General features: G+C 40.4%; 3 protein-coding genes across 6 annotated transcripts; 2 read left to right on the top strand and 1 right to left on the bottom strand.

Moving 5' to 3' along the window:
* Positions 1–136: 136 nt before the first annotated feature.
* LOC118428916 (cytochrome b-c1 complex subunit 2, mitochondrial-like) lies at positions 137–8,621 on the top strand. 2 transcript variants are annotated; one of them, XM_035839207.1, is made up of 14 exons: positions 137–260; positions 976–1,059; positions 2,083–2,232; positions 2,516–2,580; positions 2,906–2,962; positions 3,168–3,292; positions 3,696–3,793; positions 4,239–4,296; positions 4,766–4,864; positions 5,322–5,524; positions 5,966–6,046; positions 6,552–6,628; positions 7,513–7,666; positions 8,098–8,621. In XM_035839207.1, the coding sequence occupies exons 1-14, from the start codon at positions 231–233 to the stop codon at positions 8,182–8,184; spliced, it is 1,368 nt and encodes a 455-aa protein (XP_035695100.1). In that variant the 5' UTR covers positions 137–230; the 3' UTR covers positions 8,185–8,621. The 2 variants fall into 2 exon arrangements, with proteins under 2 accessions (XP_035695100.1, XP_035695101.1); XM_035839208.1 differs by lacking the exons at positions 7,513–7,666; positions 8,098–8,621 and adding an exon at positions 7,031–7,214.
* Positions 8,622–8,843: 222 nt separating this feature from the next.
* LOC118428917 (dynein light chain 4, axonemal-like) lies at positions 8,844–11,175 on the bottom strand. The gene is made up of 3 exons (XM_035839209.1): positions 10,892–11,175; positions 10,202–10,285; positions 8,844–9,601 (listed from the first exon to the last, which is right to left on the bottom strand). The coding sequence occupies exons 1-3, from the start codon at positions 10,967–10,969 to the stop codon at positions 9,437–9,439; spliced, it is 327 nt and encodes a 108-aa protein (XP_035695102.1). The 5' UTR covers positions 10,970–11,175; the 3' UTR covers positions 8,844–9,436.
* A 45-nt stretch (positions 11,176–11,220) lies between these two features.
* LOC118428915 (protein-lysine N-methyltransferase EEF2KMT-like) lies at positions 11,221–25,070 on the top strand. 3 transcript variants are annotated; one of them, XM_035839206.1, is made up of 11 exons: positions 11,221–11,351; positions 11,980–12,078; positions 13,876–13,941; positions 14,677–14,757; positions 15,197–15,307; positions 16,782–16,859; positions 17,592–17,647; positions 19,757–19,929; positions 20,733–20,822; positions 21,759–21,911; positions 23,802–25,070. In XM_035839206.1, exons 1-11 carry the CDS (start codon positions 11,241–11,243, stop codon positions 23,915–23,917), a joined length of 1,134 nt encoding a protein of 377 aa, XP_035695099.1. In that variant the 5' UTR covers positions 11,221–11,240; the 3' UTR covers positions 23,918–25,070. The 3 variants fall into 3 exon arrangements, with proteins under 3 accessions (XP_035695099.1, XP_035695097.1, XP_035695098.1); XM_035839204.1 differs by having other exon boundaries at positions 19,757–20,265; XM_035839205.1 differs by lacking the exon at positions 11,980–12,078 and having other exon boundaries at positions 19,757–20,265.
* The last annotated feature ends 1,419 nt before the right edge of the window (positions 25,071–26,489 follow it).

Genomic DNA, 26,489 nt, shown 5'->3' with positions numbered 1-26,489 from the left:
AAAAGTCAAATACGATGAAAAATATAAATAAAATATACTAAATATTTATTAATAAAATATCTAATGTAACTTTTAATCTCTATAATATATGTTTATTTATTTCTTTTTAGCGACTTATTAACATTACAAACCTGTCATTTAATGGGATAGTCTGTTAAGTCTTTGACCTGCGGATTACATTGCATCCTGGGACTTTCCGCAAGTGTCCGCCATTTTGTCCCGGCAAAGCCATGGCATCGAGGTTGTTGCGGCCACTTTCCGTAAGTTATGTCCTTCCAGACCAGATATAATCATTCTTTTCTCTTTATACAGGTACGCTGCACAGATGAGAGTGTTAAAAGCTCGTCAGAATACTTTTCTTTATAGCGATGTCGTGGAAAAGAGCTCATTTCGGGCGCAGATTCGAAGGTCATGTCATGAGGCATCTGCCAGAAGTACATCCATAAAATTTTATTGGAAAGGAGATCGTAACGTTTTCTCATACAGTTGATAACGTTTTTATATATTAGAGGTACGCAACAAAATATCCAACCAACAATACTAATATACTGGACTTTCTATGTCACAAGTAACATACTTAGCTGCTAAAGTCAGTGGTAACTTTCAATCCCAAAATCATGGACGTTCTCTGTCAGATATGGCACAAATTATATTATATTGAACATTCTATTAAAGTGTATTAAGTAGTGAGAAGATTATGAAAGCTGTGATGTGTAGGATGCGTCACGAATAAGTCACCATTTGGGGTCATTTCAGGTCAAGGTAAAGAGCTCATATTAGTTGATGTAATATGAGAAGACGTGTATGCTTGTGTGGAATGCACTGTGTACAATGACATTATTCCAGTGACAAAGTTGTACAGTATAGTAGTTCTCGGAATAGAAATCTTCATAGAGGAAACTGGTTCCTCTGTACAGTATATAATAAAAACAAAAGAAATGTGTTTAACATGTTGACGTTTCCTTCTTCTGACAGCGACGACTGCAGTCGACCCAGGCTGCAGTCAAAGAGGCCCACACTGCCGCCCCTCCGGCCCCCCTGCCTAAGGAGGCTGTTAAGGTAACAAGAGTGTAGAGATTTACTTTTAAACTGTCCTGTTACTTATAGCTGAGGTGTAAATTGTCCTGCTAATATGCTGTAGAAGAAGGGTACATTCTCCTCAGCTCACATGCCCGTAGCCATCCGGGGTTGGGGGGTTGGAAGACCCCCCCACATGCTCAAGGTCCGCTTTTTCACACTCAAAGGTCCACTTTTTCATGCTCAAAGGTCCACTTTTTCATGTCCAAGATTTTTTTCCAAAGGCATGACTGATTTGCATTATTCACCGATAGACATTTCATTCAATCCTAGTGAGTCTATCAGCAAAATTTGCCCCCAGAAAGTGCAGGAAATGGCTTTTCAGAGGGTCCAGATTTCAAAATTTCCCCGAACCACCATTGCAACGCCTCCCGCCTTTGGTATCGGACATGGTGAAAATATGTCGGGGGAGTCGGCCTCAAAGACTTATGCCAAAAACCTTGTGTATTTTATGAGAAATTCCATTAAACTTAGCCAGCGAATTTTGCCCGTCAAAATGCAGGAAATGGCGTTTCAGAGGGTTTCAATTTCAATTTTTCCCGGGGGAGCATGCCGGACCCCCCTAGGCAGCTCACGCCTTCGGCGTGAGTCTCGCGCCTGCGGCGCTCGATGGTCCCACAAGTACCAAAAAGAACCCCCCCAACCAAAATCCTAGCTACGGGCATGGTTTAAAAACTAGTGTCATACAAATCTTGAAGTGTCTTACGTTAAGTATAACATTTAAGAAAAGTTTTTGAATTGCAACATCAACCTTCAGAAAAGTAGACTGGTCTTATGCTATCTTGGCTTGCCTCTCATAGTCTCAATATTGGTATTGAGCACCATATGGTTACAACTTCACACTTGATGGAATCCAGTATAAAAAGTCTGCTTCCGTTCTTCGTACTTTATCTGATTGACACTGAATGATAATAAGCTGGTGTGTTACGCCGAACGGCAGTTATACTGGCTATATAGATACAGATACAGATACAGATACAGAATAAACCTGTCTTGTTCCCACAGATCAGTAAGCTGAGTAATGGCATGGTGGTTGCCTCCCTGGAGAACAACTCCCCTGTGTCCAGAGTGGCCCTGTACGTCAAGGCCGGCAGTCGCTATGAGACCATGAACAACCTGGGAGTTAGCCATGCTCTCAGGCTGTCTGCTAACTTAGTAAGGACTCAATTTCTTTCGTGTGTACTGATATCCAGTATTCCAGAATTAGATTTCTTTCAAACCATTCAGTCAGAGAGATAAAGATTAAGAGGATTTAAGGTTTAAGGATAAAGAGGAAAACATCCTATTCCTCACTTTATGATACACTTTTAAGTGTTAACACTAAATCTCGCTATTGTAGCTATGTTGGTAGATTCAAGATGTACTAGACTAGATTCTGTCAAGCATTTCAATTTTTTTGTTTGAAGCCACAACATAACACTGACTTTGTGAATTCCAGAGCACAAAAGAATTTTCTGCCTTTCGTCTCACCCGAGGTGTGGAAGTGCTTGGAGGCAGCTTAGAGTAAGTTTCTAAGGAAATATCATTTTTGTTTGTTTATTTAAACCTTTGTTTATCTATGAAAAGCTCAAATCGTCAAAGCTCTGGCTGTAGGACGGTTTTTATGGAGGCCATGAGAGACACAAAGTATTAGATACATACCAGTATTATAATTAAAGTCTAATGAAGTTTAATGAATGTTCATCATTATTCTGTATTTCTATCAAACTGTGTGTATCCAGATCAACAAATGTCTTAAGTTAAAGAAGTGTTTTTATTAAGAAGCTCAGGATGTATCTCTGTGCTGAAGAAAAACATGAAACTAATTTGTTGTTTCTCCCATCTAAAGGGCTTCTGGATCAAGAGAACACATGGTGTACAAAGTGGACTGCCTCAGAGATGAAATGTAAGCATGATTGTTTGAAACAATGAAAAGTTGATGAATTTTTTTACTTTTAACAAAGTTACGAATACAAATATGTTACTATTAGTGCTTACTATGTCATGGTTACTTTTGATGATTGTTTCTTGTATAAAGTTTGAAAAGAAGTTTACCTGAACATTGCAGGAAGCATTCAAATTGTACACTCCATTTGTCTTCCCCATCACAGGCAGTCCACCCTGGGCTACCTGGCCAGCATTGTCTCAGCTCCAGTCTTCAAACCATGGGAGGTGTCCAGCAATGAGGCCAGGATGGCAGTGGAGATGGCTTGTTTGGAAACGCAACCAGGAATAGGTAAGAATTAGTTCTCTCTTCAACACAAGTTGCATGAAGACTCTATGCATAGGTATGACCTATTGCCAGTATTGGAATACTCATCAATGGGATAGGGAATTTCCTGAGTAGTCTTCAATTACCCCTGCTTCTCAGTTTGGGTCAGTCAGAGCCAAGCTTGTCTCATGATGTTTCCAACATCTAATCCAGGCATATTCGTGCAGCATGTAACCTTGAGGTTGCGTTCATGTCTTGTTATTTGGTAACCATAGAGGGGAACGTATATTTGTCATTGAGGAAAACTATATGTACTCTAACAATAAACTAAACTATATTTACTATATGTAAACAGTCAGTTTGTACAGTTACTGTAATATTCCTGTGACATTGTCTTACTACTGATGACTTCAATTTTGATCTGCAGCTGTGAGTGAAATGGTCCATGCAGCAGCCTACAGGGACTCACTGGGGAACAGCCTGTATGCACCAGAAGTCATGATGGGCAAGCACACTCCTGCCATGGTGAGGAGGATACATTGCAGATCTTATATAATAATGATAATCACCAGGTGTATTTTGCCCAAATTATGAGTAATGAGGCTGTTTAACGTGGTCGACCTCCTCGAGCATGGGACCCCTGTTTTACGTCCCTCCCGGAAGACGATTTCGTGGAAAACTTCATGAGGCTATAGCAATCCAGTCGTCCTTGGTTGGGGGTCTCCCATCCAAGAACTGACTGGACCGCGCTTTGCTTAACTTCCGAGATCGAGGGATTGGGTGTACCAACGCGGCCGTAGCTGTATATGTACCATTTGTCCAGATATTCTGTCTCAAGTAGTAACTAACCATGATGAAATGATCAACCCACAAAAATTATTGCATTTCAAGTGTTTTCCTTGTTGTCCTGTTGGTATATAAACATTTAGAATTACATGTGTGTCATTAACAATATGAAAAACAATTTCAGCTGACTGAGTTCATGCAGAAGTGCTACACCTCCCAAAGCATGGCACTTGTCGGACTTGGTAAGTCTGCTTTATATTCATCCCGATACCTTGATATACAGCACCCCCATTTCAGACTATGATGCAGGGTAAAATGAGCTAGGAGAGATGGAATTACAGAGAACCTGAACCATACATCAACTGTAGGAGATGCTTTCATGTTTTGTGCTTATCGGTGTACCAAAATGAACCATTGGGAAACTATGCAAATGGTTAACAACAAATAATGTGCTGGGAAGATCATTTTGCTGACAGTTTCAGTCAAATATGACAGACTATAGGTCAGACAGCCTTCTTAAAAGGATTAAGTTCTTATTACACTTTTCTAACGCATCTCTTTTCTGACCCTTATATTAAGTATAATCATCCTTTGTCTTGTACAATACTACTCTACAGTCCTGCATAACTGTGACATAACTCTCACTAGTGTAATGTAATTAAGAGTTGGTGAAAGTTTGTCTCAGAAGTTTTTGTTTCTTGTGTTCCCCAGGTACCGACCACGACACCTTGGTACAGCTGGGGGAGGACCTGTTCTCCATCAGCACCGGTCCACCTGCTGTCAAAACACCTGCCAAGTATGTAGGAGGAGGTGAGGATCTGTTGTACTCTCTGTTTGGTTAACTGTGAACTGTGAGCTATGTCCGGACATCAAGGAGTTATCTAACATTGCCTGGGGCAAAATCTAATCATTTTATTGCCTACTTCATGAAGAAACATGGGAAGGCAAGGTTGTTAAAATTGCCGCACCAGACTGGATTACCTTGTTCTGCAGCAATATAAGTGTTGTTGCTTTACAGATGTGGCCACAAAACCTATCGCTGCAGTACAATGTGAACCAGCCAGAATTGCCGTGAGGAAGGTGATGGACAGTCACCAAAATGTCGGTAGAAATAAAGAAATGGTTGTGTAAAACAAGTGACGTACCAACCTGAAGAAACTGTTCCTGGATTTTGCTGGTTTTGTGCAGTTTTTATACTAATAGCTAGGGGGTGCTCAAGAACAATGATTGAGTAATCTCCATGAACCTTTTGTCCATGTGACCTTAGTTGACTCCAGGAGACACATCCTCAGCCCCATCAGTACAGCAGCCATCGTGACGGAAGGGTCGTCGCTGAACAGCACAGACCTGCTGTCCCTCGCGGTGCTGCAGAGACTGCTGGGAGCTGGACCGTACATCAAGTGGGGCAGCGACACAGCCTCCTCCCGTCTGAACAGGGGCGTGGCTCAGGCCACACAAATGCCTTTCTCAGTGAGTAAAGTTGTACAAGTTGTACATTTTGCCCCACTTCAGGGCTCAAGACACTTATTTATGCCTACCTGTGTTACAATAAGACCAGCCAGAAGAATAAGACCACCGATGATGATGTGTTAGGTCTGTACATCAAGACAACAAAAACATAACTGAAGTTTCATTTGAAGATGACATGTCAAAATTTCTTCAACTACATGAATAATGCTACTGGAGAGTTCTCTTCAAGACCATGTTAAACAATGTTTTTGTTGTGTTCTAGGCTCATCTTAATCATAAATCTGTTGTGTGTGCAGTATGATTTAGAAAGTAATTGTGAACGGTGTGAGCCATGATAAGAAACTGTCAGACTCTGACATCATCTTTAAACACTTTTTAATTCTACACAACAGAATTTGGATTTCAATTGACATGGTTTTCGTTCTTCCCTGTGATATCTAGACTACATGCTTCAATGCCAACTACACAGACTCTGGGCTTTTTGGACTCCTGGCAGCAGCACCAGCTGAGCAGATCGGAACAGTGAGTCAACTTGTTTCTCAAATTGTAACTGCCTTATACAGTCAAATCTGTGTGAGTGACCACCTGGCCAGCACGACTGCTTTTCGGTGGTCCTTTAGATAGTTTTTGTAATTGACATAAGCATTAAGAATCCTGTTTGTAGTGACCACCTGTCTGCATAGAACAGATTTTATCAGTATCCTGTAGTCTTCTTGAGTGGTTGTGAGTCTGAAATGGGAGAGGACAATCTGGGTTGCAAATATCTGTTCGTCATGTTGTACATGATGGTGAGTAAGTTCTGCTGACTCTTCTAGTGGCTAAAGTGTGTTCAACTGTGACTGAATCACTTATAAGGGTTTAGAAGTGCCCACGAGTGACCTAGATACAGAGAAGAGCCTGGCTCGTGGGGAGTCCAGGACAGAGGAAGGTCCATGTCCTGTGTTAGTAGAAGCTTTGGTTGATCATAAAGAGTTGGCAAAATACTTCAACACTCCGCCTCCTGACATCGTTTTGCTTTTCCCCCCAGGTTCTGAAGGCTGCTGTGAGTCAGTATGGAGCCATCACTAAAGGTGACGTGAAGGATGCTGACGTACAGAGGGCCAAGTGAGTAACTAGCTTCCAATGTAGTGTGTATTTTATAGTATCCATCCATGTAGAATTGAGTTATGAAAAACACCTTGCCCCTGCCTGACACATTTGTGGGCTAAGAAAAGGGGGCGGGATATCTGCAAGGTAAATTCTTCTGGCTAACTAACAAATTATTGTTCCCATTTGGCCATTTCCTGACTATGTATTTTTTGTATGGCTTTTTAAAACTGTTTCATGGAGACCAAAGATTTGTCTGTATAAGAGAGAAAAACACAGATACAATTAAGACTGCAGTCATAGAGCATTTCTATACATCTTATAATGTTTTGTAGGTCATTTGATTTGAGAAAATATTACCAACATAATGAAATATAGACTCTTGGAGAAGTTTGGAAGTATTAGTATGGGCAAACAGAGGAGCCAGCTGAAGGCTGCAGTTATAGAGCATGTCTCTAGATGCCATGTGATGTTTTATATATCCATTGATTGTCTGTGCAGGAGCCAGCTGAAGTCTGTAGTTGTGGAGCATGTCTTTAGATGCCATGTGATGTTTGACAAATCTTTTGATTGGCTGTGTAGAAGCTAGCTGAAGGCTGCAGTTATATAGCATGTCTATAGATGCCATGTGATGTTTGACAAATCTTTTGATTGGCTGTGTAGAAGCTAGCTGAAGGCTGCAGTTATATAGCATGTCTATAGATGCCATGTGATGTTTGACAAATCTTTTGATTGGCTGTGTAGAAGCTAGCTGAAGGCTGCAGTTATATAGCATGTCTATAGATGCCATGTGATGTTTGACAAATCTTTTGATTGGCTGTGTAGAAGCTAGCTGAAGGCTGCAGTTATATAGCATGTCTATAGATGCCATGTGATGTGTTACATATCCATTACCTGTGCAGGAGCCAGCTGAAGGCTGCAGTGCTGATGTCCATGGAGGACTCGGCTAACATGCTGGAGGACCTGGCACTCCAGGCCGTGGAGACGGCAGCTTATGTCAGCCCTGACCAGGTGGCAGCACAGGTGGACTCCATCACCACTGACCAAATAGTCAAGGTCAGCCGATTTATTTTTTATTTATTTTAGGTCTGAAAAACCCATAGAGCTCACAAAAGGACACACATAGATACATATACTTCCGAGTCTAGTGAGGAAATAGTGCACAACAACATTGGGTCCTACCAGGGATTTGAACTCAGTACCTTTTTATACATTCCAAGTTAACACTGCTTACCACCAGACCACTATGTCACCTTGCTGTTTCTGTTTCATTTCCACATTCACCTGCAGAGCTCATAGAAAAGGACTATTACATTGGTCATGGCAAAATAGTTTGCATTACATACCTAATGAGGAAAATCAACAACGTGGGCTCGTAAACAAAGAGTTGGACAGAAAAAAAGGTAAAGTTGAGATAGCCCTGATCTATGCGCTGATAGTGTTAGCAAGAAAGTTTGTCATTTAACACTCTGTTGATTTTGTTGCAGGTTGCAAAGCGCGTGTTCAACGGCAAGCCAACGATGGCCGCTCTGGGAGATCTATCCAACACCCCACACCTAGACCAACTAGTCTAACCCAAATACTCTTATAGAACTGATGACCGTACTCTAGCAGATTGTGTTAAACTGAACATGGCATATATACATGTACCCTTTTCAGAGGCTATTTCTGTACATTAATAGTAGTCCAGACTCAACTGTCCCCTGAACTTCAGTTAAATTCAGTTGTATTCTTCAATGTCATTGGCAAAGACGAATGACATAACCTTTTCAAAATATATTCCCATAGAAAGACTGGTTTACAGTGATGACTTTCAGTATTTGTCAACACCGGTAGTGATTTTTACAGACAGATGCTATGTCATCAAAGTGTGTGTTGTATGGTGTAGCATGTAGTTCTGATGTCCAAATTTTAAGAACAGTATATGTGATGAACCTCAAAAGAAAATACAGGTTGCATTTGAATTCCCCATGTTCAGAATGTTTCAAATAAAGTATTATATCTGAGTCTATATCTAAGAATTTGTTTTTTCTTTACTACCTTAGTTATCTTTTTGATTGTTTGATCTCAAAGTCTGAGTGTAAATATCATGAAGAGAGACAAAAAGTCTGAACATCTGAATACATGTCTTTCATCAGTGTTGATTGATATGTTAATGAAAACTATTCTAGTTTTACCATAGATAACAATATTACAAAAATTAACCTTACTCTATAAAGGAAACAACAATGAATAGATTGAAAAGTTTTTTTCTTTAATTTTCCTTCACCTATTATAACATACAATGTCATTTGCTACAAACAATACAAGTTTTTCAGAATTCATATTAACTTGGGTGTGAAATAAATATTTACATCTGGGGTGTCAAGGTATCACTCTAAGACTACATTTTGTAAATCCAAAATTTCACAGCAATTTTGAGGTGCTTCACAGATATAAAATTTATCTTCACCTGAATGGTGGCAATATCAGAATACCACTGTGCCATCTCACTGTACATCTTCGAATCAACTTGAAACCAAGCTACATGCAGTTAAAGATAGAATTGGCAACATTGTAGATTTCAAAGAACCAAGTTTAAGTTTATCAAACAAAACTGAAGGGCTTATTGTATCTGTAGGAAAACATTGCCTGGTAACACATTTCCATACATTCATGGAAAGTCTATGTACTGCCAACCTTGCTCAAAAGACAGCTTGGTCAAGGCAACTAACCATTAGCACTTGCGAGATGCCAAATGGCAGCATATGTACACTGGGGACTGAAGAATGTTGCTGTAGGCACTTAATTTAGATCTAATAAACTATACAGAAGATGGTTCTCACTCTACGAACACTTCCATACAATGATAGCCTTCTCCCCACCAAAGAACATGTAGAGAAGGTTCTTGACTTCATGTGTGATCTCAAAGCCGAAGCCCTCCCCCACCACAGCATGCCAGGAGGACCCAAACTTCTTATCCATGCTCTCCTTCACCATACGGGCAGCAGTCTGTGGAACAAAGCACACATGTCATGGACTTACAATTACATGTACATGGAGAGAGCGACATTACCCTGCCATGAGAGAGAGTGAGTGAGGAATATACTAGTGCATGTATATAGCACTTAGCAAAGTGAAAGTCAAGGATTTGACATAGATTCATCATAAAGACAAAAAATTGTCTCATAAAATTGTATCTTTGTACATATTTATAGGTCAAAAACGTGTTGAAATGTTTGTAAGAAAGCAAACAGTTAAACACCAAGCACAAAAAACATTTGATGGTGACAAGCTTTGTTCTAGAACAGCTACTGTATTCACAATAAGAAAATTTGACAATGGCAAGGTAGGCATAATAGCAGCTCAATACTGAAAATTACTATTCTGTAACAATTGACCATGTTCCGGAATACATCGTACCAACTTTTCTAGCCTTGATATGTACACATCTGTAATGCTTTTAAAAATCAGAAAAGGGTGTTTCAGAATGTCAGCATGCATACAGAACAAGGTAATAAAGTGTAACCAAGGAGCTTTCATCAAGCTCCTTGGTGGAACAAACAATTCTAGCTCTACCCTAGGCTGGATATGATAGAAAAGCATTCTGACCTCGTTATTTGTAGCAAACTTCTCGCAGGCCGTCACACACAACTCCATGGCTTCTGTTCTCATCTCCTCATTCATGTCTGAGTGCTGGAATGAAATAATGAGAAATTGAAATCACAATCTCTACAAAACTTCTTTCATGCAAAATAGCTAATTAACGAATTTGTTTTTGCACAAACAACAACACAACAACAGTGTTTCATTAAAGCAACAATGACAACAAATGCAATGCTTTGATTAAACAAAGGGAAGAACAAAATCACTTTTATCAATGTGATTGTATAGTACTGTTATATCATAATTTGTCCATTGTTGGAGATTTTCACTGCATTGCAAATTGAAGTTGATTGTTCAGGTAGCAGACGAAACACCAATACGGTGATTTTTTACTTATGGTTGTTGCCAGTCACTTCTAGTTCCACTGTTGCATAAAATCAGATGGCTGTAAACCCAGTCTTTAAAGACATAGATCATTTCAAGCCAAGATAGATGCAATACAGAATTAAATCGCAAAGCTGACGGCAAAATAATTTAGCAAGTTTAATGAGGGGAGGGGTGACCTTCAACACAAAAGTTCCACAACTCCTCAGTTCAACTTCTGCTGAGAAAACAAGAAAGGTGACCTACTCAACAATTATAGCAAATCCAAATTTAAAGTCTACAAGAACACCTAAACATGAAGAACCGCCTTACCCTGATGAGCGGATAGCTGTGAAGACGTCTGAAGTCGTGCGCCTCCTCCTTCTTGGGTTCACCTGCTGCTTCAGTCATCTTTCCTCACCACCACAACCAGAATTCGGCGTAAACACTAACAGTAAACACGACAACAAGCGCTGTCAGATGGTCTTCTCTGAATCCTGGATGTTTGTAGGACGATTCTGTGGCGACAGGGCGCGTCTGATTCCTCAGAAGGAGTTAGAATCGTGAGAAAACCCCGCCAAGACGTGAAAGTTTCTCACCTGTCTGTTGTTGTGGCGACCACCAAGCTACGGACACTACCCAGCATGCCCCGCGCCGCGCATGCGTGCTTGGTACAACAACAATGGCGGCCACTCCTGCTGTTGCAGACGACGGTCGTGAGGAACGGCCGACTTTACGGCTCGTACAGGCGCAGTTCATGGCCATGGTGCCGCTCAGGTTCTTCAGATGGAAGGTAGGACGTCTATATTGTACAGCTGACTGAGGAGGCCCCTCGGTATAGAGGTTGTCGTATGCAATTTTGAAAAGATGGGGAGGGGGGGCACATGAAATGTGATCGAGTTTCCTATGGCCATAATAGTTTGCAGATGTTTGGGATGCTCAGAATTATTCAATCTTTGAGGGAATGAACTGATGTTCCTTGTCCTATGGTCCTGTTTTGGACACACCGTTGATATCTTACTCATACATGAGTTATAATATTTGCTGGATTACATTTTATTTTCACAAAAAAACTTAATTTGAACCAAGGAGCTTTTATCTGATAAAAGCTCCTTGTTTGAACTTGCAAGTTGCAGCATTAATTCTCTACAACATACAGCACTTACAGTTACACTACAGTCACCTGGACCAGATTTATGCATAAAAAATCTTGTCATAAAATTGAAGAATAATCCTATCTATGTTGTCTTTTGCTTCTCCTTTCTCTTATTTATCCTTCATCTGCCAGACACAACTTTCAATATCATAAACACGTTGATGAAACTGTTATCACATGAACAAGACTCCACATATGACTGTCTGTAGACATGCATTGATATGTCTCACATCACCCTTCTTGTTCTCTCCTCTATATTGTGTAGCTCCCTATAGAACAGGTACAGCCCCCGACCCCGAGTCAGGCTCGGACGTTGCTCCACCATGTGAGCCTCCCCAATTGTTGGGGTGTCCGAACGTCGGTCGTAAGTACAAGCGAGTCTGCTTGTGCTGCTGGTGTCCTGATGAACCAGTGCAGTGTTCTGTCTGTTCCTTCAATAAATCAACCCTAATCCACAGCCTTCTCATCTCAGCTTGTTGTTGTGATTGACTTGATCTAGAAGAATGAATCAGAGTATTGCAAATGTGGTGATTCTTGTACTACTTGCTACCTTAGGATCTTGATTAGCTTGCAGATCCCAAATGCTAATCAGCCAGAAGGTAGAAAGTCCCAAAGTTGTAACCTGCATGGCCTGATTTTAGATGTATACTGCAGGGGTAAATCAATAATATGCACTTAACCTGAAGATATATCTTTCATCCGTAAATAGTTTCATCAGGTTGGTAGATCAATTTAACACAAATCATAGATCAATGCCATTGCCTATTATATCTTTCATGTTTGAAAAGTCAGATGTTAATCAGAAACCGTTTCCAAAATTTATCCAGGTGCTTGAATAACTGTAACCTTACATATCATACTACCTGACTGTCAAACCTTCAACAACATAGATCAGAAACCAACCTACTATCAAGTAAAAATAGCTTACTCTGAAAGTTTGAATGAGTACTAAGTACATCCATGTGTAAATGTCCCTCCTGCCTTTTCCTGGCATATAAAAAAGCTTGTACTCTTTTATTGAAAGCCGTGCATCATAAAACATTTACAAATGGTGCGTCATAAATATAGAACACCTTGCAGTCCCACGTATTGCAGATTTGTCATCCCCCTGACAGCCAAAGCCTGATCCCTCCATACTGATTCAGCCCAGTTGGGTAATCAATAAAGCTCAACTAATGAGCAGTCTGTCCCACAATAGCGTAAGTAACGGATCATAGTCTCTGGAGAATATAATTCACTATGTGATCATGAAGATAAAAGCAATGCATTCAGTGCTGCCAAGGACGTTATATAAAGCTGGAATCATAGATCAATGCCATTGCCTGTTCTTTTAGACTGTCTAGTTTTGATATAAAAAATTGATGCAATGACAATCGCTTCAGAAAAGACTGTGCGGCTTAGCATACAGTGTAGTAGTTTATAACGTTATTGGGATCAAAGATTTGCCATGATAAGATACATTTGTCAAAGAAACGCATGTACCATAATAGTTGGTGTCATACCTACTTTTTCAAGAAGGCTTCTTGTTCATAATCTGTGTTCCTGGTTTGAAATCACCCGTTCTGTTTGCAGAATTGTTGTGTTGCTAGGAGTGGTTGAAGTTTGCTGTGTTGTTCAAGGTGTAAAAACCTTGCCTGTACCCAGCATGCAGCTAACAAAATAACCATAACCTTTGTTTGGTTATTTCAATTTTTTTTCTGGCATTTACATGCCAGGTTACACGTACATAGCGGCTTTATTATAAAGTCTGAAACTACAGTTAAAGGTCATTATTTCTATTGGCTTTTAGTATTACTCTTTTACTTAGCAAGCCCTTTATTACCCAGATGTTTCACATTTTATTGGTCAACAAATTTTCAAAAGTAATTGGATGGCACTCTACTCCAACTCACCATAAAGTGAGGCCCTTAGGTTGTGAAATAGTTTGGTTTTAGAAAGGGTTGACAATAAAAAGTTGTGCATTCTGAAGTTTAAGTCCTTGGTGTGCTTGCTTTTCGGAGTACACAGTCCCTTTTGATTTTCATAAAACAGTTATAAACTTCACTTGGGAGAAGTTTTATCATTATAAGAGAATTTTTATTGAAAAGTCTGCAGTCAAAATTCTCTTACAATGAGTGCAGTGCATTACAAAGTTTACAAGTTCGTATTCAATCTATTGCAGCTTGATGGGGAGGACAAGGGAAAGGCTGTCTTTGAACTTGAGGATCAGCAGGAGCTGCTACAAATGGTGAGTTGGTTTGACTATGGATACTATGTGTATCATTATGATTCTGTTGAGAGTGCCTCAATTTTGGTATATTGGAGTATTTTGAAATAAGCAGTCATTCAGGATATATGAGAATTCTTTTGCACAACCAAAATTTGACTTACTTGCTGACGTTTCGATGTCTGTCAGACATCTTCATCAGAGCTTCTAACTGGAGTTCTGCTTCTCGCCGCTATATTGACTGGGAGGGGGCCAAGGTTATAGATCGAGAAGACAACAGACGAATACGTTGGATTAAAGAAGCAGTCTGGATAAGGAAGTCCGCCCCAGTGATGAACCGGGACGAGGGGGGGGTACAAGCTGAGCCACGTTTGGGATAGTGTTCTTCTCGCCGCAAAAGCGCCACCTACATCGGCTACATATAGCGGCGAGAAGCAGAACTCCAGTTAGAAGCTCTGAGGAAGATGTCTGACAGACATCGAAACGTCAGCAAGTAAGTCAAATTTTGGTTGTGCAAAAGAATTCTCATATATCCTATATTCTACCAACCTGATGAAATTATTTTCGGAAGCAGTCATTCAACTCATGATCAAGTAAGAGATTCAAAAACGGAGTACTAGTAAAAATCCCAAGATGTAAAATGTGAACTTAACATGCTAAAGGTTAAAGTTCTCTCTAGTTTTCCATTTGTACATATGTTTCTGCTTATGTTTTATGACTGTTGTACGTGTTTACAACATCCACTTGTTTTTACAGACTGTTCATCACCCCCTCATCATGAGGTACCCCACCTCCCTGTCTTATAGACAAGCCTTCCTCAAGCACATCATTCAACAGGTCAGGTGTGAATTCTTGTCTTAGCATGGTATCAAATTGCTGTACATGTACAGTCTGTAAAACTGCTGCATTCATCAATATTTCACTATCCTAATCTTTTTATGTTGCTGTAGGACTTGTAATTGTGCCTTGTTGTTGTATAGATTTATAATTCTTATATATATTGATTATTTAGATAACTGATGATACTTTTTACACTGTGACTGGAGGGTGACCTCCATGGACAGAGTATCGTAATCGGTCTATGTCTTGTTTTATTCCTCAGTGAATGTAGAGAATGGTTCTTTGGAACCAAAGACTGTTACAGCTATTCTGTTTGTGTGTCGTTTGTCTTGGTTGAGGAAGAGTATGTTGCTTTTCTAGTGTGAGGATGCTGGTCAGGAAGTATGTGATGAGCTGTATGATGATGATGATGATGATGATGATGATGATGTTCCAGTGTGAGGATGCAGGACAGGAAGTGTGTGATGAGCTGTATGAGGTGTACACCAGTCTGCTGGTCAGTACTCTGGAACCCACCTCACCCTGCTGCTACAAGACTTACACACTGGTAGGTTTTTTTACTTATTATTTCTATTTTTAGACATGGGTAAAGATTTCTAGATTGAAAAAAAATGATGAAGTACAATTTCAAGAAATAGAAAGTGATGGCTTTAGACAGAGAGAGACCATTCTGGTCTGTACCTGGACTTCTCCTGTCAATCTACTGATTATCAAATGTACGACAATAGCAAAAGATGATAAAACAAATGAATGAGTAACAACTAACAATTGGAACAACTGAATGAGGATGAGAGCTAAAATGATAGGTCATGAATAGATGGAATATCAGCTTCTTTTGCCTCCTCTTAACCATCTTCCAGCTGAAGTATCCATTTGGCACCAAATATGTATTTGCTATAGGGTTATGTAGCAGAGAAAAATTTAAACCTGTAATTTACCATTTGTCTGCCAGGACACATGCATGTATACCTGTCACTTTGAAAAATGTACCTTAGGAAATCTCCCATGCACCTCCAATGCAAAATGTCCCCCAGTACATTGTACTGGTATATACAAAAAAGGTTTCAAAACAAAAGCCTAAGAAAGAAGAACTACAGGTAGTTTACACATTAAAGATCTCTAAAACACACTGTTTTACAAAGTGGCAGCTATATAAAGCCTAACAGATAAATGTCAATCTAGGTTATTCTTCCATTCTCTTTTTAATGACTCTATAGTAATTAGTTTATTTCTTGCTTGCTGGGGTTTTGCACAGTACAAAACAGAGTTTCCATTTCACCTTGACTGCAGAAATTTGCCCTTTGTCATCATGATTGATTAAAGGGCTTTCAAAAACTCTGACTAAAGAAATAGGCCTCATTCCTGGCAGTGGTTGTTGGTAGTCGGTGCACAGGGCTAACATCTTTCAGGTTTGAAAGTTGCCTTCAACCTGGGTTTGAGGGAGAAAGTGAGTAATCTGCTAATTTATAGCTAGCCAAGGACTGTCGGAGGGCGGCTGAAAAATTGCGTGCAGAAATCGTTTGAAGTCCTGTGACTTGCCTGAGGCCTGGGCAGACTCTACTATTTTATAACAGCCATCTCAGTCAGAGTATATATATATATACAGGTGCCACAAATCAACTAGGGATGGGGGCTTAGTTTTCCCTTATGATATACAGTACATACACATGTATATGCCACTGCATAGTCTGATGTACATGTAAACGTTGCCTTGATTTCAGACTCACAATCACCAAGCATTTTTTTTTCCTTTCGTCTCTCGCTCAACCAGTTCATCTGCACCAACAGTACAAGGCATGGAAAGAAAAATAATCTTTCTGTTGTCTTTGCTCAAACATCGGTCTTATATATATAAAATCAATTTGTGGGTTATGTGAGGTAACAAGACCCTTAGGGTTAAGTCAGTATCGATCCATGATGTAGTTTTTATTGCATCCACTATTAAAGACTGGTGTTTGAGATATTTTGAGATCGGAAACTTGCCAAGATTATTCTTTTTTCTTTTTATACTTTCCATCTAGCCCTGTGGGAAAACTGTGGTGTTAAGAGAGGCCACACAAATCATCTCACATGGAACAACCGGATTAAGAACTTGGGAGGTTGGTGTGCTCATCTTTATCCTGGATGATGTCCCTTTTCAAGCTCCAATGGGTCCAGTTATGGGAAGTTGATGCCCTGGGGCAGTTCCTGGAAAAGGATTGCCTGTCAGCAAGCTAGCCTTATCTTGATCTGTAAATGCAACCTTGACATTCCGTCTCCAGATCTGTGCAGAATCTTTGCCAAGGTCATTTACCTGTGCCAATAAGAAAGAAGACTTCTTCCTTTCTCCAACAGGTGTAAGTTGGGTTGGTAGCAATGGTGGAATGATAATATTGTGTTGAATACTAGTATTCGTGATTGAAATGAAACAAAAACTAATGTGAACAGAAACTTTCTTCATCATTTCAGTTGATGATATTTTTTTGCCCTTGAGATATCCCTTTGTATAAATTTTATGGTAGGTAGGTATAAGTTAGAGCAAAGATATTTCTGCTTACTTACTGCATTAAAGTAACCCCATTGGGGCATGAATATGCAGTAAAGTTCATTGTCATTGTTATTATAAAGGTTGTAAAATTGATGTAACAATCTTCTTCATGATTGAAGTTTCATTGTTTATACGGTATCATTTGTAAGGGTAAGCCCTTTTCTGATAAAAGACATGCCTTTGAGCCAAATTGATGGGTGACATATGAGAAGTAAAGCTGACTTCCATATCTGCCCAGAGGAATCAAATCCCCTCAAACAGCTTGTGAAGATGCTCATATTTCTTCTCTCTTTCCTGTTCTCAGGCTGGACTATGCCTTGCTGAATGGGCAGTGGAACACTCTGCACTTTTTGAACAGAAGTGAGTATAGAAAATTCTGTATACATTATCAACTCTCATAACTCTGCCAGCTACTCAAAAGTGACCACAAAAGATAGTGAATTTAAAGAGACCTACTAAAGTAGCATCAGTACTAGTAATCCCGTATGAACACTTCAGGTATCCAGGTGTTGAAGACATTCCTGAGAAAGCCTTGATAGTTTTTTTTTATCTATGTAGTCATACTCCAATCTTCAGCATTAGCAGCTGTCCTTAAGGGTGCTGAAGTAGGTCGCTGAAGTGGTTGTTGATACTTGTCTTAAACTTCTATCTGTCCCTAAGTGTCACTATGTGCTGAGGCAGTGAGTTCCAGAGTTTTTTTGTGGCCGGGAGGAAGGTGCGGCGGTGGAATGTGGTAGCTGATTTCACAGGCTCCAAGGCGTTGCAGTGTTGAGATGTAGACAGGCGGGTTGCACGAAGTAGACTGTAGTCATATAGTTAAGTGCTTTTAAACACAACCAGGGTAGTACTCACATCCAACGTTTCGATGTCTGTCAGATACCATCATCAGGGTTAGAATGACTGGATTTGCTTCTCACTGCTACTTATAGCCAATGTAGGTGGCGCTGCAGTAGCGAGAATGTCGTCCCAAACGTGGCTGTGTTGTATCCGCTCTCTCTAACCCTGATGATGGTGTCTGACATCGAAATGTTGGATGTGAGTACTACCATGGTTGTGTTTAAAAGAACTTTACTATATGAGTAATTACCAACCTGATGAAATTATTTACAGAAACCTTCATAGTGCCATGTTTTTTTAATATGGTGGTTTTAGGGTACCTTAGGCAGAATTATGAGAGTTCATGCTAGTCCTGTTCTGCTAAGTGTAGTTAATTACTACTTGTCTTTACAAAATAAAGCTTTTTCCCTGTGAGAGAAATTACCTTCAGCACTTACAGGAGTTGAGAGTGTCAGGATGCTTATTATCAAAGCTCGAGCTGAGCAAGATATAAGAGCAGCTATTAATATAATTACAAATGAATGCTGTTTGTGCCGGTAATTGTCAGTTGCAGGTGCAGAGGGACCGGCCATTGTGCCTGTTGTGTAGCAATTATTGCTACCTTTGCACTTTGCTGCGCTGTTATTAATGATTGCAGCAAACTTCATGACAATGGCCTAAAAGAGAAATTGGCAGTTTAAAAGTGACTTATTACAGCTACATGTATCTTGGGATCTAGGCTTGATTGGCTTTTCTTTCAAGTGTGGCAACTGAAGGACATCGTCATGTATCTTAGTGGATTAAAGTTGTATCCACAAATGTGTGCTATTGTTATACATGTACAGACCGTTTCCATAGAAAAGTGTTCTCAATAAACCTTTGTCTATCATTTGCCAATAAGAACAATATGAACAATATCCTGATTTGTGTTTTTCATGTGTTAAGCAAACTCAGATTTCTTTCATTTTCATATAAAAAGTCTGATGGTTGTTTAAAGCCTTAAGTTAGTGCTGTTGGGCACCTTTAAAACTTTCAGGGCTGTAACTCTAGAATATTCCTTTGTGGTAGCAAGGAGGTTACATGTGTATATAACCTCCTTGGTGGTAGCATGCATAGTCCAGTGGTTAGTGGACCTGCTTCTGTTGTTCACCCGACTCACACACTACTGAAAAGGGCCACAGTCTTTAGAGCATAACGTTAACCCATTACACACTGTTCATTGTACATTGTACATTGCAAAGAGATAAATGGTAACTTCCCTGGTACAACAATCCTGTATATGCTGTATATATTGACTGTCTGGCACATATAGTGGAAGTTCAAACTAGTTTCAAGATCACTGCTTTCACTAACAATAATCCTTTGAAATTTTCTTTTTCCCTCAGAACAGTTCTTGAACTAGACAGTGAGATGGGCCTGACAGGATTGGTGATCAGCTCCTGCTGCAGTTCAAACTAGTTCAAGATCACTACTTTCACTAACATTGAGTAACAATAATCCTTTAAAATTTTCTTTTCCCCTCAGAACAGTTCTTGAACTAGGCAGTGGGATGGACCTGACAGAATTGGTCATCAGCTCCTGTTCCAGTTCAAACTAGTTCAAGATGACTACTTTCACTAACAATAATCCTTTAAAATTTTCTTCTTCCCTCAGAACAGTTCTTGAACTCGGCAGTGGAATGGGCCTGACAGGACTGGTGATCAGCTCCTGTTGCAGCCCCGCCCACTACATCTACAGTGACTGCCATCCCAACGTGCTCGCCAACCTCTGGGAAAACCTGGTCCTCAACTGCAAGCTCCGAGAGGAGGGGGGAGGCTCTGTAAACGGCAAGCAGGGGTGCACGGCAGTTAAACAGAAGAGCACGCATGGCGGTGCTTATCACAGCGAGCATGCCAGAAACAACACAGAAGCTGTTGTGGTAAATTACAGCACAGACCCTGTGGAAGATAAGGGTGATGAAAGGGAGCAAACTTGTAACAGGTGTCAGCATAATTCAGACACTAATCTGTCTTGCCAGGAGAATGCCAGTGAGGTTTTACCTGAGACAGAGCTGCAAAGTTGTACTAATACCGCAGTGTTTAGGTTTGGAAAGTCCGATGCTAACATGGAGAATGTGAGTTGGTACACAGGGAATCACCCATGGGAAACCAGACTTGTTCAAGGTATGCTTTCTTTTCTTCTATGTCTTTTATTAGAACAATGTTTTTGCATGAGTCTTGCTTAATTGCTTAACCCCGACTCACCAATACTAAGTATAAAGTATGATTTTTCCTTGTATTCTCTATTGGAAATATTATTACTTGCCTTGCAGAGCATCATTTTCATTTTGGCACTGCAAGTTCTGCTCCTGAAAAAACACTTTCTATGACATGACAGCCTAATGATAGCATTTGTCTGCCCAAATGCATTCTGGAGTACTAGTATCATTTGGTTTAAAGTTGTTATCAGAATTGCAACAACTGTAGCTCTAGAATTTTTTACAGAGAAGTTTGCTCCAGCATTTCATTTTTGTTGATGTAACTTCAATGCTTCTGTGGTCATCCAGACAGGCTTGAGACTCCAGACTTACATCAGCTAAGGCTGTATCAGTGACATTTTGTCTCTCCCTGTCTCCTTTGGTGTTGCACAGGTTCCAAAATGTCTGTAATGTGTCTGGACTGGGCCTCAGTCACACAAGAGGAGCTCCAGTCCCTGGCTCCGGATGTCATTATAGCGTCAGGTAAGGTTTTAGTTAAGTGCCCGTACACCACTCTCTGAGAAGGTAATGTCTAAGCTACTGAAGAAGCAATAAAAAAAGGTTTACTGCACAGTTTCTGAGTGGCTGATCGCTTAAACCATGCCAAAGGCCAGCATGCTGTGCTAGTATGATAAAGGTATAATGTACATAGGATGGCAGTCTTTCCTCTATGCAGACTTTAAAGCTTAGCTTATTGTGCCCTGGTGCGGCAAAGATGTGGAGTAGAGTTACAGGCCAGGCTATCATACTTTCCTCTTAAACTAAAAGCACACTTAACCTGTCAGTGTGCGTGAAGTGCATTTGAACATTAGGTATACATGTAAGTATCAGAACAATGAACCGGAGAAGAGGGAACACAGGATTTGTTTGATATGTTTTCCTGCTGGGCCTTATCCCTTAATTCCCCATGTTTCAGTACATCATGTTGTACTAGCATATAGGAACAAAAGACCTGAGATGAAGGAGCGCAGGATTTGTTTGAAATGGTGCTATAATGTTGTGCTATATCCCTACGCAAGGTTTCAGTACATTGAACAAAATTTCAAGAATGGGTACTTTATACAGTTGCCATGGGGGAAAATGGGTCACGGTATTGATTACTTTGACTTCAATCAGTATGCAGCTTGCTCTAGCAAGTCATACACACTTCAGTTATGTTCTTGGGCTCTTCGAGGTGATAACAATGTCTATTTCTGGAGCTTTTCGTCAAAAGACATTCTATTCAGTGCAGATGTTCCACATGAAAGCAGCGACTTCATAAAAACCCAACTTTTCATTGATTTCCATTGAGTTGTACATGTATTGACTGAGATGTACACTGTAACAAGAACTGCAATTGATCCATAATGTTCTGCTTGACAAGTGGTTGGCATAAGCACTGCATTGTCTGACTCTGATCTATCCATTTTCCCCACACAGATGTTGTGTTTGACAACGAGTTGGTGGAGTACTTTGTGTCGTTACTCCTGAAGGCGATGCACCCTCCCCCTGGCGGTAGGAGTGGCCCTGTTGCCTACGTTGCATCCACCATAAGAAACCAGGACACCTATGACTTCTATGTGAGAAAGTTAGGTGAGTTCCCAAAAGTATGTTTCTAGGTTTCATGGCAAATCAATGGAGTAATAGCATATAAAGGGTTCATTTTGTCCATGTGTAGAAGTGAGTGATGTGCAATGCCCTTATATGTCAATATCCTTTGGAATTTTCTCATTAAAGTGCCCCCTCTTTGAAGGATATTCTAAGCATGGAAATTGATTTTTCTGCCCTAGAAGTTTACATGTAATATTTTGCTATCCATCAAAGATGACAGCAGACCATTTTATGAGTCAAGCCTGACAGGTTGTCTGTGAAAGAATCAGCCCTCCTGTTGTCATGCGTATATCAACATGATGTGTTTACTCATAAATGATGATGGCATGACTTCAGAAGGGATGAGTTTCAGAATTTTCTGCATTCCATCTCCGTGTGGTCCTAGAAAAAAGACCACCTTGTATTGATCCATAGCTGTACAGTTTACCATAAATTGCTGCATAGATGAGAATAACTCTCATGCTGCCCTGTACACAATACCCCTCAGGGCTCGAAATAGTATTTTTCTGCTTTAACCTGCACTGATGCAGGTAGCATTGAAAATAACCTGTACCAGACAAATTTTACCTGCACCACACTGAATTTCTTAAGTATGGATCAGACTAAAATGGATGAGGAACCATTGCTATTTTTTCTTTTATACATTAACAGTCAATGCAGCTAATAACAATCCACATACACCTACATCATAGGACATTTATGTATAAAACCCAGTACATGGACCAGTGCAGGTTATATTAGGTGCAGGTAGACATCAGAAATACCTACACAGCTCCAATTTTACCTGCACTAACCTGCACATGCAGGTGGTATTTCAAACCCTGAATAGATGAGAACAACTCTCGTGCTGCCCTGTACACAATAACCCCTGCAAATCAATATGAGAGATGGGTATCACCGAGTTGTCCCAGATGCCAAGAGATGCATGACTTTCACCACGGATAGATCAACCATTAATGTCAGTGATTGGATGCAAAAGGGTAGCCTTCATACCAGGCTTATGGGTTTGGCTTATCCTGTGACTTATTATGTATGCTGTTTTCTGATTGTATGTCAGTTTTAATCTTATTCCATACAGGAGACTGACTAGAAGAAACTGAAATGGGAAAACAGTATTTAACTTGAGTTCATTGACCTCTTCCCTTAAGGGAGTGGTCACAAGACTGTATATGACAGCACCAAATACATAGCCTTCTTGATGAAGGCAATTAAGCAAAAAACCTCAGCCTGTACAGCTGCTAAGGAGGCTAGCAAAGGGGGTACAGCCTCCTTCGCAGAGCAGCGGCATTTATTTTTTATTTTGGGGGAGTGCTGAGTCACAATTTCTAACATTGGCTAACCATGGGACAACTCTCTTTCCCAGCATACAAGAACTTAGCCCATGTTGAAAATTTTGCCAAAATAAATGCTGCCACTCAAAGTCTGCAAAGGAGGGTAAGTACATCCTATGATGTACTTCTTCAACTTTGTCTATAGGATTGCCAAAGCTGTCAGTCATTTCTGCAGTACCAAGTAAAAAAAAAATCTATGGGTTTTAGTGGCAAATGTGCAGATGATGACACACTGGCTCACCAAATCCGTTGGTATTTTTGGCACCCTTTTTGACAGATTAGCCGTGAGACTCGGTGGGTGTCACTCCATCTCATGGGGGCAGGGGAATGGCGAGTATAGAACTCAGGACCTACTGATTCTGATTCCAATGCTCTAGCCGTTGCACCACACAGACACCTTTAGTACTAGTAGATCATGAGAAATGTTCCTCATCTCAGCCTCATCAGCCCTGAACAATACAATCTCGCAGACCTAGATCCGCAGTAATCCCATCATGCATCACTGTGCGGCTAAAATGACAGTTTTCTGTCTCGCCCTCAGAGGAAGCCGGAATCTGCTCGGAGGACCTGAGTCTGGGATCGACGGCAGTATTCTTCTATGACAGGCAGCAGACTATGAAGATACACAAGCTATGGATATCCGACGAGATAAGATAGCACCAGCCCCAGCTAGTTTTGCATCTTTGAGGACTAGCGTACAAAGGAAATCAATCTGTCATCTTCTTCCTATCTGTTATCAACTTAGACATAAAGCAAACTTTACATTGATGAAATCATACAATGGAGAAAATGTACCCTCAGGAGAAAGTACCTGGCGTGGTCATGGATATACATTTTCCTTGTGAACATCACACGTTGCCTTTCCCATGTACTTCAAGTGCCGTTTTGTGATTTTTGAAAAATTCAATCTAAAATACAAATGAGCTGCAACATTAAAGAATTCACTGGGTGTGCCATAGTTTACCATTAGTGCAATTATAATGGTATGAGATAGATAGAAATTGTTTTTGATTTCAATTGTGTGACCACGTTTGAAAACTTCTCATTACTTTTCTGAAATCTCCTTCTGTATATAATGCCCCCTGTCATGTGCCAAAGTGTCTTACTCCAAACCAGATGTGTGATAATTAGAACTGAGTGCACTTAGTCTTTGGCAGATTCCTTATTTTATATGAAAACCATTATTAACTGATTCTTCTCTCAGAATGCTAGAGCATGATTTGTATCACTGCTCAACAAGATATCAGCACTGCCAAAAGGCTTTAGGCAATTAACAAGTGTCTCCTGCCCATTCAAGCATCTTCCTAACATTTGGGAGATGGAACGAAGCTCAAATCCTAATATTCCATGGTTATGCTTTGAGGCAGAGCAACACAGTTGGATGGATGCAGGTACACAGTAGCCAAAATTTGACAAATAAAACTGTTTCCAGGGAAGTTAGCAATCTAGTTGGCCCTGCAAGCTTCGTTAACTTCTTTGGCAAGCTCTTTGCCTTAAAGTATGGTACTTTTGGACAGTTAATTCATTTTGAAGAGAAGGGAAACGAGATCCGAGTTATTTGCCTCAAAACTAATTTTTGACTTAGTTTGACAGGTAAAAGACACAGGTCACCCATGTGGAAAGCCAGATGCCCCACTGGAACATTATGGGTGAAAGGTCAGTCAGGAACCAATCGTCACAGCTATTAGATGGGAGACCCAGCTGCTTATGAGAGGCAGTCTGTGATTGATGGACTAGTTCACCTTGTACACCTGCTGGTCAGGACTCATGAATTAGCACATTATCACAGTAAAGGAGAATTCGATGTGCAGTTCATCAATGTCTGCTGTTGTTTTTCAGACGGTGCAGTCACGGTAGGAAAGACTAGCATGTAAATGTGTAAAAACAGGAAGCTGTTGAACGTATATTTACGAAAAAATTGTGGTGTGTTGATAGATGGATACAAAGGGTTCTTGCCCAGATTTTTTCACAGCATTGAGGGCATCTTAAAGAGGCGAAGCCACCTGGCAAGTGGCACCATGCATGAGCATTGTAGAAGAGTCTGTGGGCATCTTTCCCTGAAAACTTACAACCCTTAGATTGAGTCAGAAGATTCTAAAATGGGCCTGTTTTTTATGTCCAATTCTTGGCCACTACTGTTAGAAACACTATGCATATTCCCCTGCATTTCGAAGGAGAAATTTTATGAAATAAAGCCAATATGTATCAAACATACAACACAATTTTTGTTTTCTTTCTGTTTTTATGTGTCCTTTAGCGTTTGTTCTCTACACCCTTGCGCTTTGATGTATACAGTAAACATTACTTCTTGTGAATAATACATACTTCCCATTAAGAGTAGAGCAGTCAAATAGCTGCCTTTCAAGCCTTGTGACATAGTTAGCAAGTCTATGTACCATTTTGCCATTCAAATAAAGGTCAGAGAGTTGTTTTAAATGCCATCACAGTGTTTCCAGATGTGAAGATTTTGTCAACAGTTTATCTTGATCCTTATCTGCTAGTCCACGGAACCTCCTCTGCTTTATAAAGGAGATTTTATCTACCTTGCTGTGTGACTGGACTCTAAAAACACACCTCCAAAAGATACACCAGACGATAAGGAGGTCTTAAGTGACCTCCGTGGGACCCATCACCTACATACATGTAGCCTAAAAGCATCTTTTATTCATAGCTTCTACCGAGCCCACCTTAAAGCTCAGGACTGTATGCATGTTTATTCCTGCCGCGGGTTAGGCCCTGTTGGACCGAAATGCCACGGCTTTAAGTCAGCTGCTTAAACACCGTTCTGCTTGAAAAAGACATCCCTGGCTACGGCTTCATAAAGCTCACCCTGGCGTCCCGGTGGGATTGGTTTGCGCTTCCCATTCATCTTGGCTGGTCATTACCGCACTTTTACTGACCGTCACGCTGCCGTTTTCAATGATGGGGTCTGTAAAAGCGCTACTGCTTTGCGCTGGCTGATTGCTGGCGGCTTACGCTGCAAATTGCGCAGTCAGCGGACGCGCTGCCATCGTGCTCATAACGTTGATTTTATGGACTCAGCTTTCAAAAGAATGTTCCAATCCCTTTGCGCAAACTGAAGTGCATGTTTACACAAGCATCTTTCATGTTGTTATCCTTGCTTGGGGCGCTTTTAGAATCTGTATTCATGATGAATGATTTCTCTGAGCAACAGACCTTATAGTTCTTAAGGGGGGCTTACATAGTCACTGACCTCCTAACGGTTAAA

The sequence above is a fragment of the Branchiostoma floridae genome, chromosome 13 (genome assembly GCF_000003815.2).
Source record: "Branchiostoma floridae strain S238N-H82 chromosome 13, Bfl_VNyyK, whole genome shotgun sequence".
Classification (NCBI taxonomy): domain Eukaryota; kingdom Metazoa; phylum Chordata; class Leptocardii; order Amphioxiformes; family Branchiostomatidae; genus Branchiostoma; species Branchiostoma floridae.
The sequence above is the reverse complement of the archived record's forward strand: the minus strand, read 5'-3'. Positions and strand labels throughout refer to the sequence as shown.